At 34.7% G+C, this 13,453-nt stretch overlaps 2 protein-coding genes across 7 annotated transcripts in view; one reads left to right on the forward strand and one right to left on the reverse strand.

Annotated features, from left to right (window-relative positions):
- LOC108980717 (calcium-transporting ATPase 10, plasma membrane-type-like) overlaps positions 1-13,453 on the forward strand; it is a 51,841-nt gene that overhangs the window by 9,267 nt on the left and 29,121 nt on the right. For 3 of the 6 annotated variants that reach the window (XM_035682987.1, XM_035682989.1, XM_035682991.1), the window contains exons 5-9: positions 2,430-2,538; positions 4,909-5,067; positions 5,670-5,827; positions 12,758-12,874; positions 12,961-13,000. In XM_035682987.1, the coding sequence (XP_035538880.1) occupies positions 5,672-5,827; positions 12,758-12,874; positions 12,961-13,000 (313 nt within the window). In that variant the 5' untranslated portion in view covers positions 2,430-2,538; positions 4,909-5,067; positions 5,670-5,671. Of the gene's footprint in view, positions 1-2,429; positions 2,539-4,905; positions 5,068-5,552; positions 5,828-12,757; positions 12,875-12,960; positions 13,001-13,453 lie in introns of those variants that run through there. The other 3 variants (XM_035682990.1, XM_035682988.1, XM_035682992.1) reach the window with 3 other exon arrangements.
- The window catches only part of LOC108980718 (choline monooxygenase, chloroplastic), a 37,026-nt gene continuing 34,371 nt past the window's right edge, over positions 10,799-13,453 (reverse strand). The window contains exon 11 of the mRNA XM_035682996.1: positions 10,799-10,821. The gene's annotated coding sequence lies outside the window, so the exon portion shown is untranslated. The remainder of the gene's footprint in view (positions 10,822-13,453) is intronic.

Genomic DNA, 13,453 nt, shown 5'->3' on the forward strand with positions numbered 1-13,453 from the left:
TGCCCTTTTTTCACCTTCCAATCGTGTTGCTTGGAGTCCAACATTATCATCGCTACTAGTCATAAGGGTACTGGAGATACCTTGTTCACCACTTTATAATAGAGTGATAAAGAATGGATCTTCATCAAATGTGGTGTTCATCATTGATTTAAGTATAATTGTAGAAAATCAGGACTAGACTCATAAACAGTACCATTGAAACAACAGCCACAATCTCAAGTATTCACACAAAATTTCATGCAAGTAGGTATAATATTGCATTGCTTAAAGACAATACTTCCTTTCAAAAATTTCATTTTGTATTGAGATGAATGAAGCATATATGAAAAAGTTAACCCAACATTACAAATACTACCTATTTCATATCATGAGAATGGTTCATGTTTTCATTATGAATATTACTATAGCATATCTGAATGTTTTATCCTTTGAAAAAAAAAATATTTTAAAAATATTTTATTTAATAATTAATTTTTATATCATCTCAATTCTTTATCATCATCTCCTAAAAACTTTACGAGAGAAGATAAGGTGGAGGAGGGTGTGCTGCTAAGAATAATCTATATTTATGATTTTTTTTTTTAATTTATACTAGTACTTAGATATATGCGGGTGAGTAGGCAGACACACAGTAGAGAAGAAGATGATAGGGTGTACGGATGAGAAACATATATCAAGGATTTTTCAATTTATATGAAGCCGGACATTTGTCCCCTAGTGATAGGAAATTCGACAGGCGAGGTCATGCATGGGTCCAAATGACCCTGCAGGCTGCGGGCCTCCACCCCTCTTTGTAACTTGTAAGAATATTTGGCCAACTTTATGTCCCGCCCTTGTCCCAAACTTCATCTTTAAAATTTAATTAATATCACAATTTTTTATATTTATTTATTCTATTTAAATTCAATCTTCATGTTAAATTAACCATTCACTCTCTATATAATAATAAAATATTATTAAATTAATAAATTTTTTATTTAATTTATTTGTATCACATTTTATAATTCTACTAATTTAATATTAATATTAAAAAAAAATATTTTCAAATGTCATTTAATGCTAATAAAAAAAATTGAGATTAAACTTAATTGGAGTGAGAAATTATTATTTTAATATTTGGTGAACCAATTGTGGTTCTCTATATTTAGCTAATCACTGTAGCAAAAATTTAAATTATTTTAGAGATGGTTAATCCAATGTAGAGTCTTTTTGGTACAAATTATCTAAATTTTAACTAATCTCCTCATTTAGCCAAGTCAATGAAGATGCTCTTATTACGAAACTGGTCATTCTAATTATGAAAGAAACCAAAACATAAATATTTTTTTAGAGTATTGTCAATAAATAAATTACATACGAAGAGATCTTTTCTTTTAGCATTGGTTAAGACATGTTTGGGTAATGAGAAATTAAAATTTTGTTAATAATAATAAAATAATTTATGAATAATATTTAAATAATTTTAATTAATATGTTTTATTTAGTTTTGGGAAATGAAAGAAAAAAATTTGAATAAAAATATTATAAAGTTAAAAAAATTATTTGAATATAATTTTTGTGTTGAAACTTGGTAAAATTTGTATTATTTTATTTTTAAATTTTAGAAGAATTGTAATGATTAGATAAAAATATTAAATATTAAATATTTAAAATTAAAAAATATTTATTATTTAAGTGATGTTTAGAAATAGAATTATAAAAAATATTGAAATAACCCCTGTTGATATCAAACAAATTACTCTTATTTTGTATCTCTCCTTTCAAATATTTTCTATGGGTGCTACCCGCATGCGGGGAGGGTTACCAACCCCGTTCCTTGCTCCAAGGAGGCGGGGCAGACCCCCAGCCCCAATACTGTCCTAGCAGCTGGAAAAATATCCAGACAATTATTGGCCATGACCCACGTACTTTTTATCCTTTCCAAGTCATTCATTGGGCTTATTATTATGAAAAATAATAGGATTATTATTATTTTATTATCTATTTATTATTTTTTTATATTTGATGTTGTTTTATTTTATTTAATAGTTAAAAAAGTGATTATTAGTAAAATTATATATTTTTTAATTTATTTTTAATGATTAAAAATGTTAAAAAAATATTTTAAAAAATAAAAAATAAAAAATTTTAAATATAATATAAATAATAAAAGAGTAGTAAACCTGGAGGCTGTTACAAGGGTAATCATTACCCTATTGAAAAACACTATTATACTCATTTCATTTGACACTTTCATTTGATAGTTTGGTTTTTTATTTTTTGTAATTAAAGAAGTGATTTTAAATGTATTGGTATATTTTATTTTTATTTTTTAAATATATTAAAAAAATATAAAAAAAAACTTTACCGCCCAGCGGTCAAGATGGGCGCATAGTAGCCGCACCCGATTGTTAATTCGTAAAGTGACTTAAGGTTATATATACCAACAGCATATGCGGCGAGTGGTTGCAAAATACGGCTTTGACGTTGAAGTGGTACAGAATAGAGATAGAGACCGTTGTCAAGAGGATATCTTCGATATTTATGCTGCATATCAAGGTACTACTTTCGTACACCTCGCTTCCTTACATGAGCTTTGCTACACAACCTCCATCATACTCTACATTCTATATTTTTTTAAATTTTTAATATTTTTTTAAAATTTTTTTTTGAGTTTATTCTTTTTAAATTATTTCAAATTTTTTATTCATTATTCATATAATAAATATTTAATAAAAGAAAAAAATAATAAAAATTAAAAATAATATAGAGTGTGGAAGTTATGTAAATAGTAAGAAGTTGAGTAGATTTTTTACTTATATATTATCCATCCGTACAACGCGAGGGAACTCCCTCTGTGCAACTGCATGTATATATTCCACCATGCCTGCCTATACAGCACGGGTCCATCATTCGTTATCTTCATTTTTTGTTTTTACGTCTTTTTAGGTTTCGACGTTAAGAATATATATTATCTATAAATAATTTGTGAATATTTTATAAATAATAATAAAATAATATAAAAATATTTAAAAATAATTATGTTTCTAAGCAGAATTTAGAATAATTAATAGTATTTGATCTACATGCACGTGATCTTCCTGATCATCATGCCTTTTGAATCACGCAGCTAGCAAAACAAGATTTAGAACTCTACCATAATTTAACTCTCTTTAATTTTCTACTTTCAGGAAAACAATTAGAAAACAAAAAATAAATACAGACATATTGGAAAGGAAAATTATTTGTACCTCTTTTGAAAATAAAATGAAACTCATTATAAAGTTGAGATCAACCCAAAATAGTTTATTTATTTTATAATAAGTCCCACTTTTTAAAAAAGAAAAAGAAAAAAAAATATTGCACCAAACTTGCATGCATGATAAGAAAAATAAGTATTTGTATCGAATTATTTTCAATAAAAATAGATTCATTTTGACAAAAATTAATTATTTTTAATAAAAATAATTGATCACAAATAAATAATTTTATTATAGTGATGCCTATAAAATTATTTATTTTCCAAGCAATTACCCTTACATATGATATATGAGTATTATTATTACGTCGGCTCAATTATATAATTCAATTTATCCCATTGATGTGACAATATTACAAGGTATTATGTAGTTTATTAAAAAAAATATATTTTTAAAAAGTAGAGTAAAAAAATATAAAAGGAGGAAGACTTCTTAGATTTCCTTTATCTCATATATATTGATTTTTTTTGAACTTTTTAACAAATCACATATTGACACCACACACCATAGGTCCACATGAATGAAACAAGTTGACGATGACTAAGATTAGATTTGGATATAAAAAGTATTTCATCTCATTTTATCTAATTATTATAATTTTTTAAAATTTTAAAATAATAATAATATTATAAAAATAATATTTTAATTAACTTTCAACTCTTCTCATTTCTCACTATCCAAACTTAGTTAATAGCATTTCTTATCAACGTGGCTGGGGGCAAATTAAACTTCACGCGGAGACGAAACTGATAACGCCATCGTGCATCATGTGATTCGCAATAAATAAAGAAAAGAAAGGGAACTAAAAAACGCATTGCTAACCAATTGATGAAGAAATATACGTTATGCTTGGGACAACAAATTAAAGATCAATTCACAACAAAAATTACAAAAAAAAAAAAAAAAAAGACAAAACGAAACTTTTAAAAGAGTGATTTGGATTTATAAATGAATTGAGATGAGTTGAAATGGTTTGTGAATAGTAGAATAAAAATTAAATTATTTATTATATTTTGTATGAAAATTTATGAGAGTTGTTTAGAGATTTGAAAAAGTTGAATTGTTTATTATATTTTATATGAAAATTTTAAAAAATTATAATGATGAGATAAGATGAGTTGAGATGGATTTTGAATATAAATGATGATAAAAAATTCCTATATAGTAGAAATAGAGATGGACCAAAATATTCCTGAGGATCAGAGAGAGAGGGGAGAGAGAGAGAGGGGGAGAAAGTGATGGAGAAGATACATCTGAGAGAAATTGCCGACGATCAGTTCTATTTGTCTTTTTATAAAATAAGTGTACTTGTAAGTTGTAACAATATTATTAGAGGGCGTAAATATCTTCTTTCTATTTGTCTTTTATTAAAAAAAAATATACTTGTCAGAATATTACTAGAAGATGTAAATATCTTCTTCATGACTCATCCTGAAGCTTTTATCACCAAAAGAAGAAATCTCTCTCTTTAACAACTAACAAAAAAACAGTATAAAAACGTTACGAGAACATGATCAAACGCACGTCATTCCAAACCCATCGGTAGTTGAGTCGTGTAGAGTGGAAAAAGCATATAGTTGAATCCAGACGTGTTTATCAAGATCTTGATTTTCTTCGAGATTTTTCCAGACAGTTTGTTGTATTTTTATAAGCTAATTATTTTCAGCAGGATCTTGCAAGATAACTAAAGGAAGAGGAAGACAAAAAGAAGACTGAGGAAGACGGAGGGAGATTCTGTAGGGCCGGAAGTAGAATTTAGTTTACACCCCCCCCGCGGTGGGCTTTAATTAAATACTTTGGTACATCACTCTTTCAACTACGGACAAAGGTACTACTCGACCTTGCAAATTTTTATTGTGTTTCTAATTTTGTCTTTCTTGGACCTTATGGCTTATACTGCGAAACCCTAATATCTATCTGGGCCTCGTTTCTGGCGAACGAGATAATGACAAAATTTGAAGATTTTTGTCCTCTTGGAGAGAGAATCAACTATGAATCTTTCGGATTTTTTTAAAGCGGTAAATAAACTTGTGATGTCAGTTTGAGAGGGAAAAAATGTCTAGACTCTAGAGGCGAAAGGTCAGACAAGAACTGTAGAAAGTGTAATTTTTCAAACGCAGAACGGGGTTTGTTGGGTCTGTTGACTCTTGTATCCCGTGATTATTGTTCAAGTCAAAAAAAAAAAAACAACAAAAAGGGACCGGCAGACTGGCAGTGGATTTGAAATAAAAGAACCGACAATTTTTTCTTTTGTTTTTTTTTTAGCCCTTGGACATTTTTTTTTAAAAGAAAGAGGGGCATTGCTGGTACTGGAGCGTGCTGAAGAGACCGTTGAGATTGAGAGATAGAGAAACAGAAGGATTGTTTGTTGATTTTTTATGCGTACTGATTATACAGATTAGACTGACTGTACCATCTCTCCTGCGTCAGAAATGAGTATTCGCAAGAGCTCGTCTCCCGGCCCACCTAACAACGATTTGGAGGCCGGGGAAAGCCGTTCCGGAGGCCACCGCGACGAGGAGTCGGGTGGTCCTTTCGATATTACCAGCACTAAAAATGCCTCAATCGAGCGTCTCCGCCGGTGGAGGGTACGTTTTCGCATTTCAGTCCTCTGTGTATTTTTCATTAATCTTCTCTGATCTGCCTTTTCGGTTTATTATTGGCATTTGACTGCTTTGCTGGGTTTCTGTTTTGGATTTTTGTCAACCGATTCTTTTTGAAACCAGAATGCCCCGGTCGGTTTGGATGTTTAGCTGGTCTCAATCGATTTCATATTTAACATTAAGTTACTTTTGGATGTTTAGATGAGTTGAGTTAAATTAAGTTATGAATAATATTATTTTGTGAGTTTCATTGAGATGTATTTAACTTTTTTTTAGATTGAGATAAGTTTAACTTTTTAGATTAAAATGTATAAAATAAGTTGAAATGAGATTAATTTTTTTTATAAGAAATTAAAAAAATAGTGAATCTAATCAATGATTAGTTTGATGAGTTGAGTTTGATTCAACAACTGAACACAACCTCAAACACCACTCAACACAAAAAAATTTATTTTCAAAATTTCAATATTTTCATTTAATAATTATCTAACTATCGCAATTTTCTAAAACTTCTAAATAAAATACAAAAAAGCAATTCATTTTTTCAAATCTAAAATAAAAATAATATTAAAAAAATTGTATGCCAACTTTTTCTCACATTTATTAAAATCTCATAAAACATTTTAATTCAAACAATTTACTATTTACATATTATTTATAAATTTGTCAACTCATCTCATTTTAATATCTAACTATGCCTAAAGCAGCATTATACTTGGAATCAAGAATTGTACAGTGTGTCACTAGCAGTAATTTGGTTTTTTTTATTTTTCTTAATTGTTCACATATAGCGGAACAATTATTTTTAATTCAGTCCCATCAAAGTCAAACAATTCAAATAAATTAAAAATAATATATTTTATTGAATTTATGCAGAACTTGTAAAATAATTGCGTCTATATTATTTTTGTTTGACTTGTAGTGACCAAACTTTTGGTTTCTTAGTTTAGTACTCCAATAAAGGTACGTTTTTTCTTTTTTATCTTTATTGGTCCAAATAAGGTACGTATAAATTGGTAAGGGCTTTAATACTGTGACGCCATGCTAGTGTCTAGGGGAGGTTTGGTCCTTTGGATAATGAGTTGAAATGAGATGAGTTGAAAATATTATGCAAACACACATACACCAACGATGACAACCAAAGTAAACAAGCACGCGATTAAACAAACACAACACACACAACTAATTAGAGGAGATTATAATAACTCAATCTCAACTCACATAATATGCAATCGCTTGACTATTGTTCTCTTTGAAAAATATGCTGAAAATTGTACACAATAAGTCAAATATTACATATTTATAGTAAACGGCGTTAGAAATCCTAATTGGAAAAAACTGTGTCCTTCACTCGAGCGTCGTGTCGAGTATGCCTAGAGCAAACAACCGATCAATATTGGCTCGAGTAAACACTAGGGTTTGTGTCTCGCTCGAGTTAACTGCCGTACAAGACTCGAGCAAACTCTTGGGTTAAGCTTCGCACGAGCCCATTGTCGAGCGCACCACGAGCGAACTCACGGGTTGAGCTTTGCTCGAGCGACAGTCGAGCGAACTATATGTTCTCGATTTTCCGCTCACAAACCAGATTTCACATACAACCAAACAATCTCTCACTTGGAAGCTGGTTCTCCACATGCCATCCACAGTTTCTAGCCCAAGCCCTACCACCTCTGTAGCTCATAGATCCCGTTTTCAAGCCAAAAGACACATTGAAGTCGAGCTAGACTTCTGTCTTTTATGTACATCGCCCTTAGTTAGCATATTCACTGGGTGATTCACAATAGAGGTGCTACCCGCCCCTTACGGGGCGGGGCCACCCCTTCCCCTTCCCCTTCCCTCGCCTCTGCATGGCAGGGGTGGGGATTTTTTGCCCGTAATCCGCCTCTGTCCATGCGGGGGCGGGGCACCCAGTCCATTGCACGGGGCGCGGGGGTGGATCTACATCGGTCCGCCCTTCGCCCCCCCTCTTCCCCTCCTCGGCTCAAACCCAAGAACAAGTTACAACAAATCCAAACACCAGAACAAGCTACAAACTCAGATCAAGAGAGATTTATCTATCTCGGTGTCTTTTACAACAATGAACAAACCCAAGAGTGATTCATCTACCTCGGCGTCTGTTACTTTCATGGCAAACGAAATTGATTCCTCTCAGTGACGCCTGTTACAACAAACCCAATCGAGTCCTCTTTGCCGGCGTCTGTTACTTTCATGGCAAATGAGATCGAGAGAGTTCAGATGAGAGAGATCAAGATAAGAGAGATTGAGAGAGTTCGGGAGAGTTTGGGAGTCTGGGACGAGAGAGATCGAGACTTGTGGGACGAGAGAGATCGAGACTTGAGAGAGTTCGAGAAACTAAGGAATCGGGGGGGCGGGTTTGGTTGGCCTTAGACATGTGAGAGCAGGGCTGAGACCCCTTCGTTCCCCGCCTCCGCAACGCCCCTTTCATACGAGCAGGGGGCTTCGCCCCCAGTTTGTGCGGTACGGAACCCCCGCCCCACTGAGGCGTGGGAGGGGCGAACCCTCTGCCCACCCCTAATTCACAACTCCCACTGCACTAGGAGTATCCTCTTGAACCGATCTTGGCAACTTTAGCCAACTTCCCCTAGTTTACATGAGGAACGACAAAACTGACTCCTTTTGGCTTTCTCATATGTTTTACGTGATCAAGTCTGCATTTTTGCACTCTTGTATTTCCCTGCACATCACTAGACCCTGGTCTTAAATACAAAGAGTTAGATCTCTTACCATGCGCTAAGACTAGCACACCCTTAATGATCTCCCAAGCTCCTTCAGAGAATGCCACTGCATAACCGCTGTCATTAAGTTGTCCCACAGAGATTATGTTTTTCTTTTGATTTGAAACATGTCTGACTTGTTGTAAAGTCCATACCCCTGTTTGGATTCTGGAAAGTGTGATGAGCACATCACCCACTCCCATTACATCCAGTCTCTCCACTAGCCGCGTACATATTTCCAAGATCACCAACAACATAGTTTTACATGATCTCTTGATGTGAGGTGCTATGGAACAAAGCCCCTGAGCCCAACACCCAATCGTGAATCAGACTGTGCACTGCAAGAGTTAGGGCATCATGTATTTCTTCAGCCACTACATTCACCGCATCATTTTCAACACTTTCTTGATTCCTGCAGTTTCTCTTGATGTGGCCCGGCTTGCGAGAACTCCATCACGTGATCTACTACCCAGATCTCGTTTTGCTCTTCCCCCTGCTTTTGGAGCTTGGCTTGTCATGTCCTCTTCCCCGATTGTCAACATTCAGGGCCGAGCTCGAACTCGAGAACTCACCTGAGTCTCTTTTACGTACCTCTTCAACAAGGATCATGTCACATACGTCGTCGTAGTCTAGTTTTATTTTACCAGTTAAACTACTCACAACCATCCTCATGGCCTCTTAACTATTTGGCAGCGATGCCAACAGAATCAACGCTCTGATCTCATTATCAAACTCAATCTCTACAGAAGACAGTTGATTTGTGATCGTAGTGAATTCATTCAAATGTTGGGCCATACATACCTTTTGACATCCTCAAATTGAACAACTTCTTCATCAAGTGCACTTTGTTATTCGTTGATGGCTTTTTGTACATACTTGACAAATCCGTCATGAGATCCGCCGTGGTTCTCTCCTTACTGACATTTTGTGCCACTGTTATGAACAAAGTCAGCCGAACAATCCCCAGAACATGTCAATCTAACAGGATCCACTCAGTATCATCCATACTCTCCGACTTCTTTCCCAGCAGTGGAAGATGCCATAGAGATAGTCATCGATCTGCATCTTCCAGTATTAAAAATCAGTGTCATCAAACTTCTCGATCTCGAGTGCTTTCACTTTGTCTCCAACCATCATTCTCCTTCAGATTCAACCTTGGCTCTTGATACTAAGTGTTGTGCAAGCACACACACCAACGATGACAACCAAAGTACAAGCGCACGATCAAGCAAACATAACACAATTTACGTTGTTTGGGGTAACTTGCCTACGTCCACAGAGCTGCATAAATCTTATTAACAGGGAAAATTACAATCACTCAATCTCAACTCACTCTTTTTAGGGCTTTTACTCTTTAACACAATATGCACTTACTTGACTATTGTTTTTTTGAAAAATATGTTGAAAATTGTACACAATAAGTCAAATATTACATATTTATAGTAAATGGCTCTGGAAACCCTAATTGGAAAAAACTGGGTCCTTCGCTCGAGCGGTATGTCGAGTGCGCCTAGAGTGAACAACCAATCAACACTGACTCGAGCGGTGTGTCGAGCGCATCTCGAACGAACACTAGGGTTTGTGTCTCGCACGAGCCCCCTATCGCTCGAGACTTGAGTGGACTCTCGAGTTGAGCTTCGCTCGAGCCCACTATCGAGTGAACCTCAAGTGAACTCTCGGGTTGAGTTTCACTCGAGCGCTAGGTCGAGTGACAGTCGAGCGAACTCTCTGTTTATCGATTTTTTGCTCACAAACCATTCTCCACATACAACCCAATAGAAAGTTAAATAAAATATTGTTAGAATATTATTTTTTAATATTATATTTATTTTCGGATTTGAAAAAGTTGAATTTTTTATTATATATTGTGTGAGAATTTGAGAAAATTGTTATGATTAGATGAGATGAAATGAATAAACAAGGCCTAAGTCTATTAACAGACTGTTTTATCATCAGATGGTTGTGTGAGCGGCAAACTATACCTTTTCTATATATCAATAATTTTTTTTTACCGATAATGATAAACACCGAAAACTATACTTTTTCTTTGTTAGGAAAGGTTGTGTTGCCCTAGCATTGAAAGATAGGTTGTCTGATTTTGGCGGCATGTTGAAAAATTTTCAAACTTTCCCCTCCTTTGGTGGGTGTTTCCCTCGTCTTTTCTTATTTATTTGGGTTTTCATTAGTAAAGAATAAGATATTTGAACTGGGAGCCACATGAAAGTGACTGGAAATCGCTGTATCCTGCAGCAGAAAAGTAAAAAGAAATGAAAATTTAACTCACCACGACATCAGCAACTACAAACTAGCACAAACACCATATTTGACCAACTCTGACCATCACAAAGCAAAACCAACCGCCACAATCAGATCTTAAAACCAAAGCTAGAAATTTCTTCTTAATTACACACCCAAATGTTGCTTCAAATCCACAATCTTCACAAAGAAATTATTTCGAGACATTTTGTGGGAGGTGTAGGGGAGGAAGCTAAGTTTCATTTGGTTAGTTGGGATAAGATTTGTACTCCTTTGTCATGTGGTGGTTGCGGTTTCAGAAGTTGAGTATTTTTAATAAGGCTTTACTTGGAAAGTGGTGGTTGAGGTATCATCAGGAGTGTGATTCTTTGTGGAGAGCTGTGATTGATTCTAAATATGAGAGTGCTTGGGGGGATGGAGTTTTAAGGAGGCAAGAGGTACTTATGGTGTGGGGGTGTGGGAAAATATTAGAAAAGGTTGGGATGCTTTTGTTAAACATGTTATTTTTGTGGTTGGAGATGGTTCTAGAATTCTTCTTTGGCATGATCCATGGTGTGGTGCTAGGGCTCCTTGTGCTGCTTTTCCAGATCTTTTTCATATTTCTCAAAATCTGGATGCTCCTGTGGCTGACTTTTTGGAGTGTTCTAGTGCTCTTCTCATTGGAATGTTCTATTTTCTAGAGCTGTGAATGATTGGGAAATGGGGGCTGTTCCTGAATTGTTTGGTTTATCGTATGCTACTCATATTGAGAGGGATTTGAGGGATAAGATGGTATGGATGCCTACTGGTAATAAGAAGTTTTCAGTTCATTCTTGGTATAAGACGCTGTCTAGGCCGAATGGGGTTCACTCTTTTCCTTGGAAGAGTATTTGGAAGAGTAAGGTGCCTTCAAAGGTTGCATTCTTTGGCTAGTCTGCTTGTTTAGGGAAGATTTTGACTTTGGATAATCTCAGGAAGTGTGGATTAACTGTTTTGGATTGGTGTTTCTTTTGCAAGAAATATGGTGAATCAGTGGATCATCTGTTATTACATTGTGATGTGACCAGGTTGTTATGGTATGAAGTGTTCAATAGTTGTTGTTTGGCTTGGGTGATGCCTAGGAGGGTGGTGGACCTTTTTGCTTGCTAGAGAGGTTCACTGAAATAAGTAATTAAAGAAAAAACATCTAAGTTCATCAACCAACCATTCCTCTCAATCCAAATACACTCACACAAGGTATTTAATGGAACTACCGTCCATTATTTTCTTCTATCTTTTTCTAGCTCCTGACTTGTAATAGGTTCAGTTTTTGTTTACTTCCTGTGTACTTGGCTTTTGCCTGGTTACTTGTCTCAATAAAATTTATATTCATAAAAAAGAAAATTCTTCCCACACAGACCCACTTCAAAACTGTACACAAAACCAACATTAGATGCCACAAATAGACAATTGATGAAAATGAAGTCAACAACCTTGTTGACTTCCACTCCGAGATGGGCTTAACATGATTGCCGAAGCTTACGGTTTGCTCGGATGTAGGGAAATCCTTGTTGCAGCCGTTGGAGTCGGTGGTGTAGATGTAGCCGTTGGATTCGGGCACAAATTGGATGGAAATGATGGGCACAATATTCGTAAGATTACACCATTTCTAGGGTTGGTGCACTCGGAAATCATTTGCTGCTTGACCAACATTTTTTGCCTGCTCCAAATCTTGGAATTAGAGAAAAATATTTTACTCCCAAGATAAATTCAGCCTAAATCTCATTATGTAATCTAGCTGTATTGGGCATAATGACAAGTCTAGTGCTGCAGTTACCATATTTTTTCTAATGTTCAATGGTTGTTAACTGAGAATTTTCTCAGGATTAGTCAGTTCACTGTGTTGTAATCTGAAGACATCATTGCTTTTATAATGCTTGGACTAACTCAACTTTGTCATCTGTAGCAAGCGGCACTTGTTCTAAACGCTTCTCGACGGTTTCGTTACACTTTGGATTTGAAAAGGGAAGAAGAGAGGACGCAAATAATAAGGACTGTTAAAGCAAATATTCAAGCCATACGAGTAATAGAGTTCCTTAGGCCTCATTTTTCTTGTGCTCTTTTTATTGCTGGAATATATCTCTGAATCTATGAAATTTGCTATATCAGGCTGCATATCGTTTCAAGAAGGTCTTGTCTCAAGAAAATGGTACTTGTACATCTGTAGTGCTTGTCCTTTATTTTTATAAAAATTAATGAAATCTGAAAGCGAGATTTTGTTGGTTCTCTTGTCACTAGATTTTTGCTCGTGTACGTGACATTATGATATTCATCATGTTTGAGCTGTGCTTACACGAAATTTTACTGTTTCATGTCTTCTACTATGATGTATTTTTTGGTTTTTATCAGCAGTTTACTTCTGTTTCCTTTCAAATATTTACTGACTCATAACCTGTTACAATAATTCTAAAATTTCCGTCGTTATTGTTCTTGTTGGTTTTGTATCTTGTCTCAGATTACTCTTAATATATGAGCCCATATTGTTCTGCTTTAGCATTGTTGCTTCTTGACAAAGTTACAAAATTACACAACACTGCCAACCATTTAATGTGGAGAGACTGCTCGGCAGTTGATCATAAATGCAATTATTGAAACTGAAAAA

The sequence above is a fragment of the Juglans regia genome, chromosome 11 (genome assembly GCF_001411555.2).
Source record: "Juglans regia cultivar Chandler chromosome 11, Walnut 2.0, whole genome shotgun sequence".
In the NCBI taxonomy this organism is placed as follows: domain Eukaryota; kingdom Viridiplantae; phylum Streptophyta; class Magnoliopsida; order Fagales; family Juglandaceae; genus Juglans; species Juglans regia.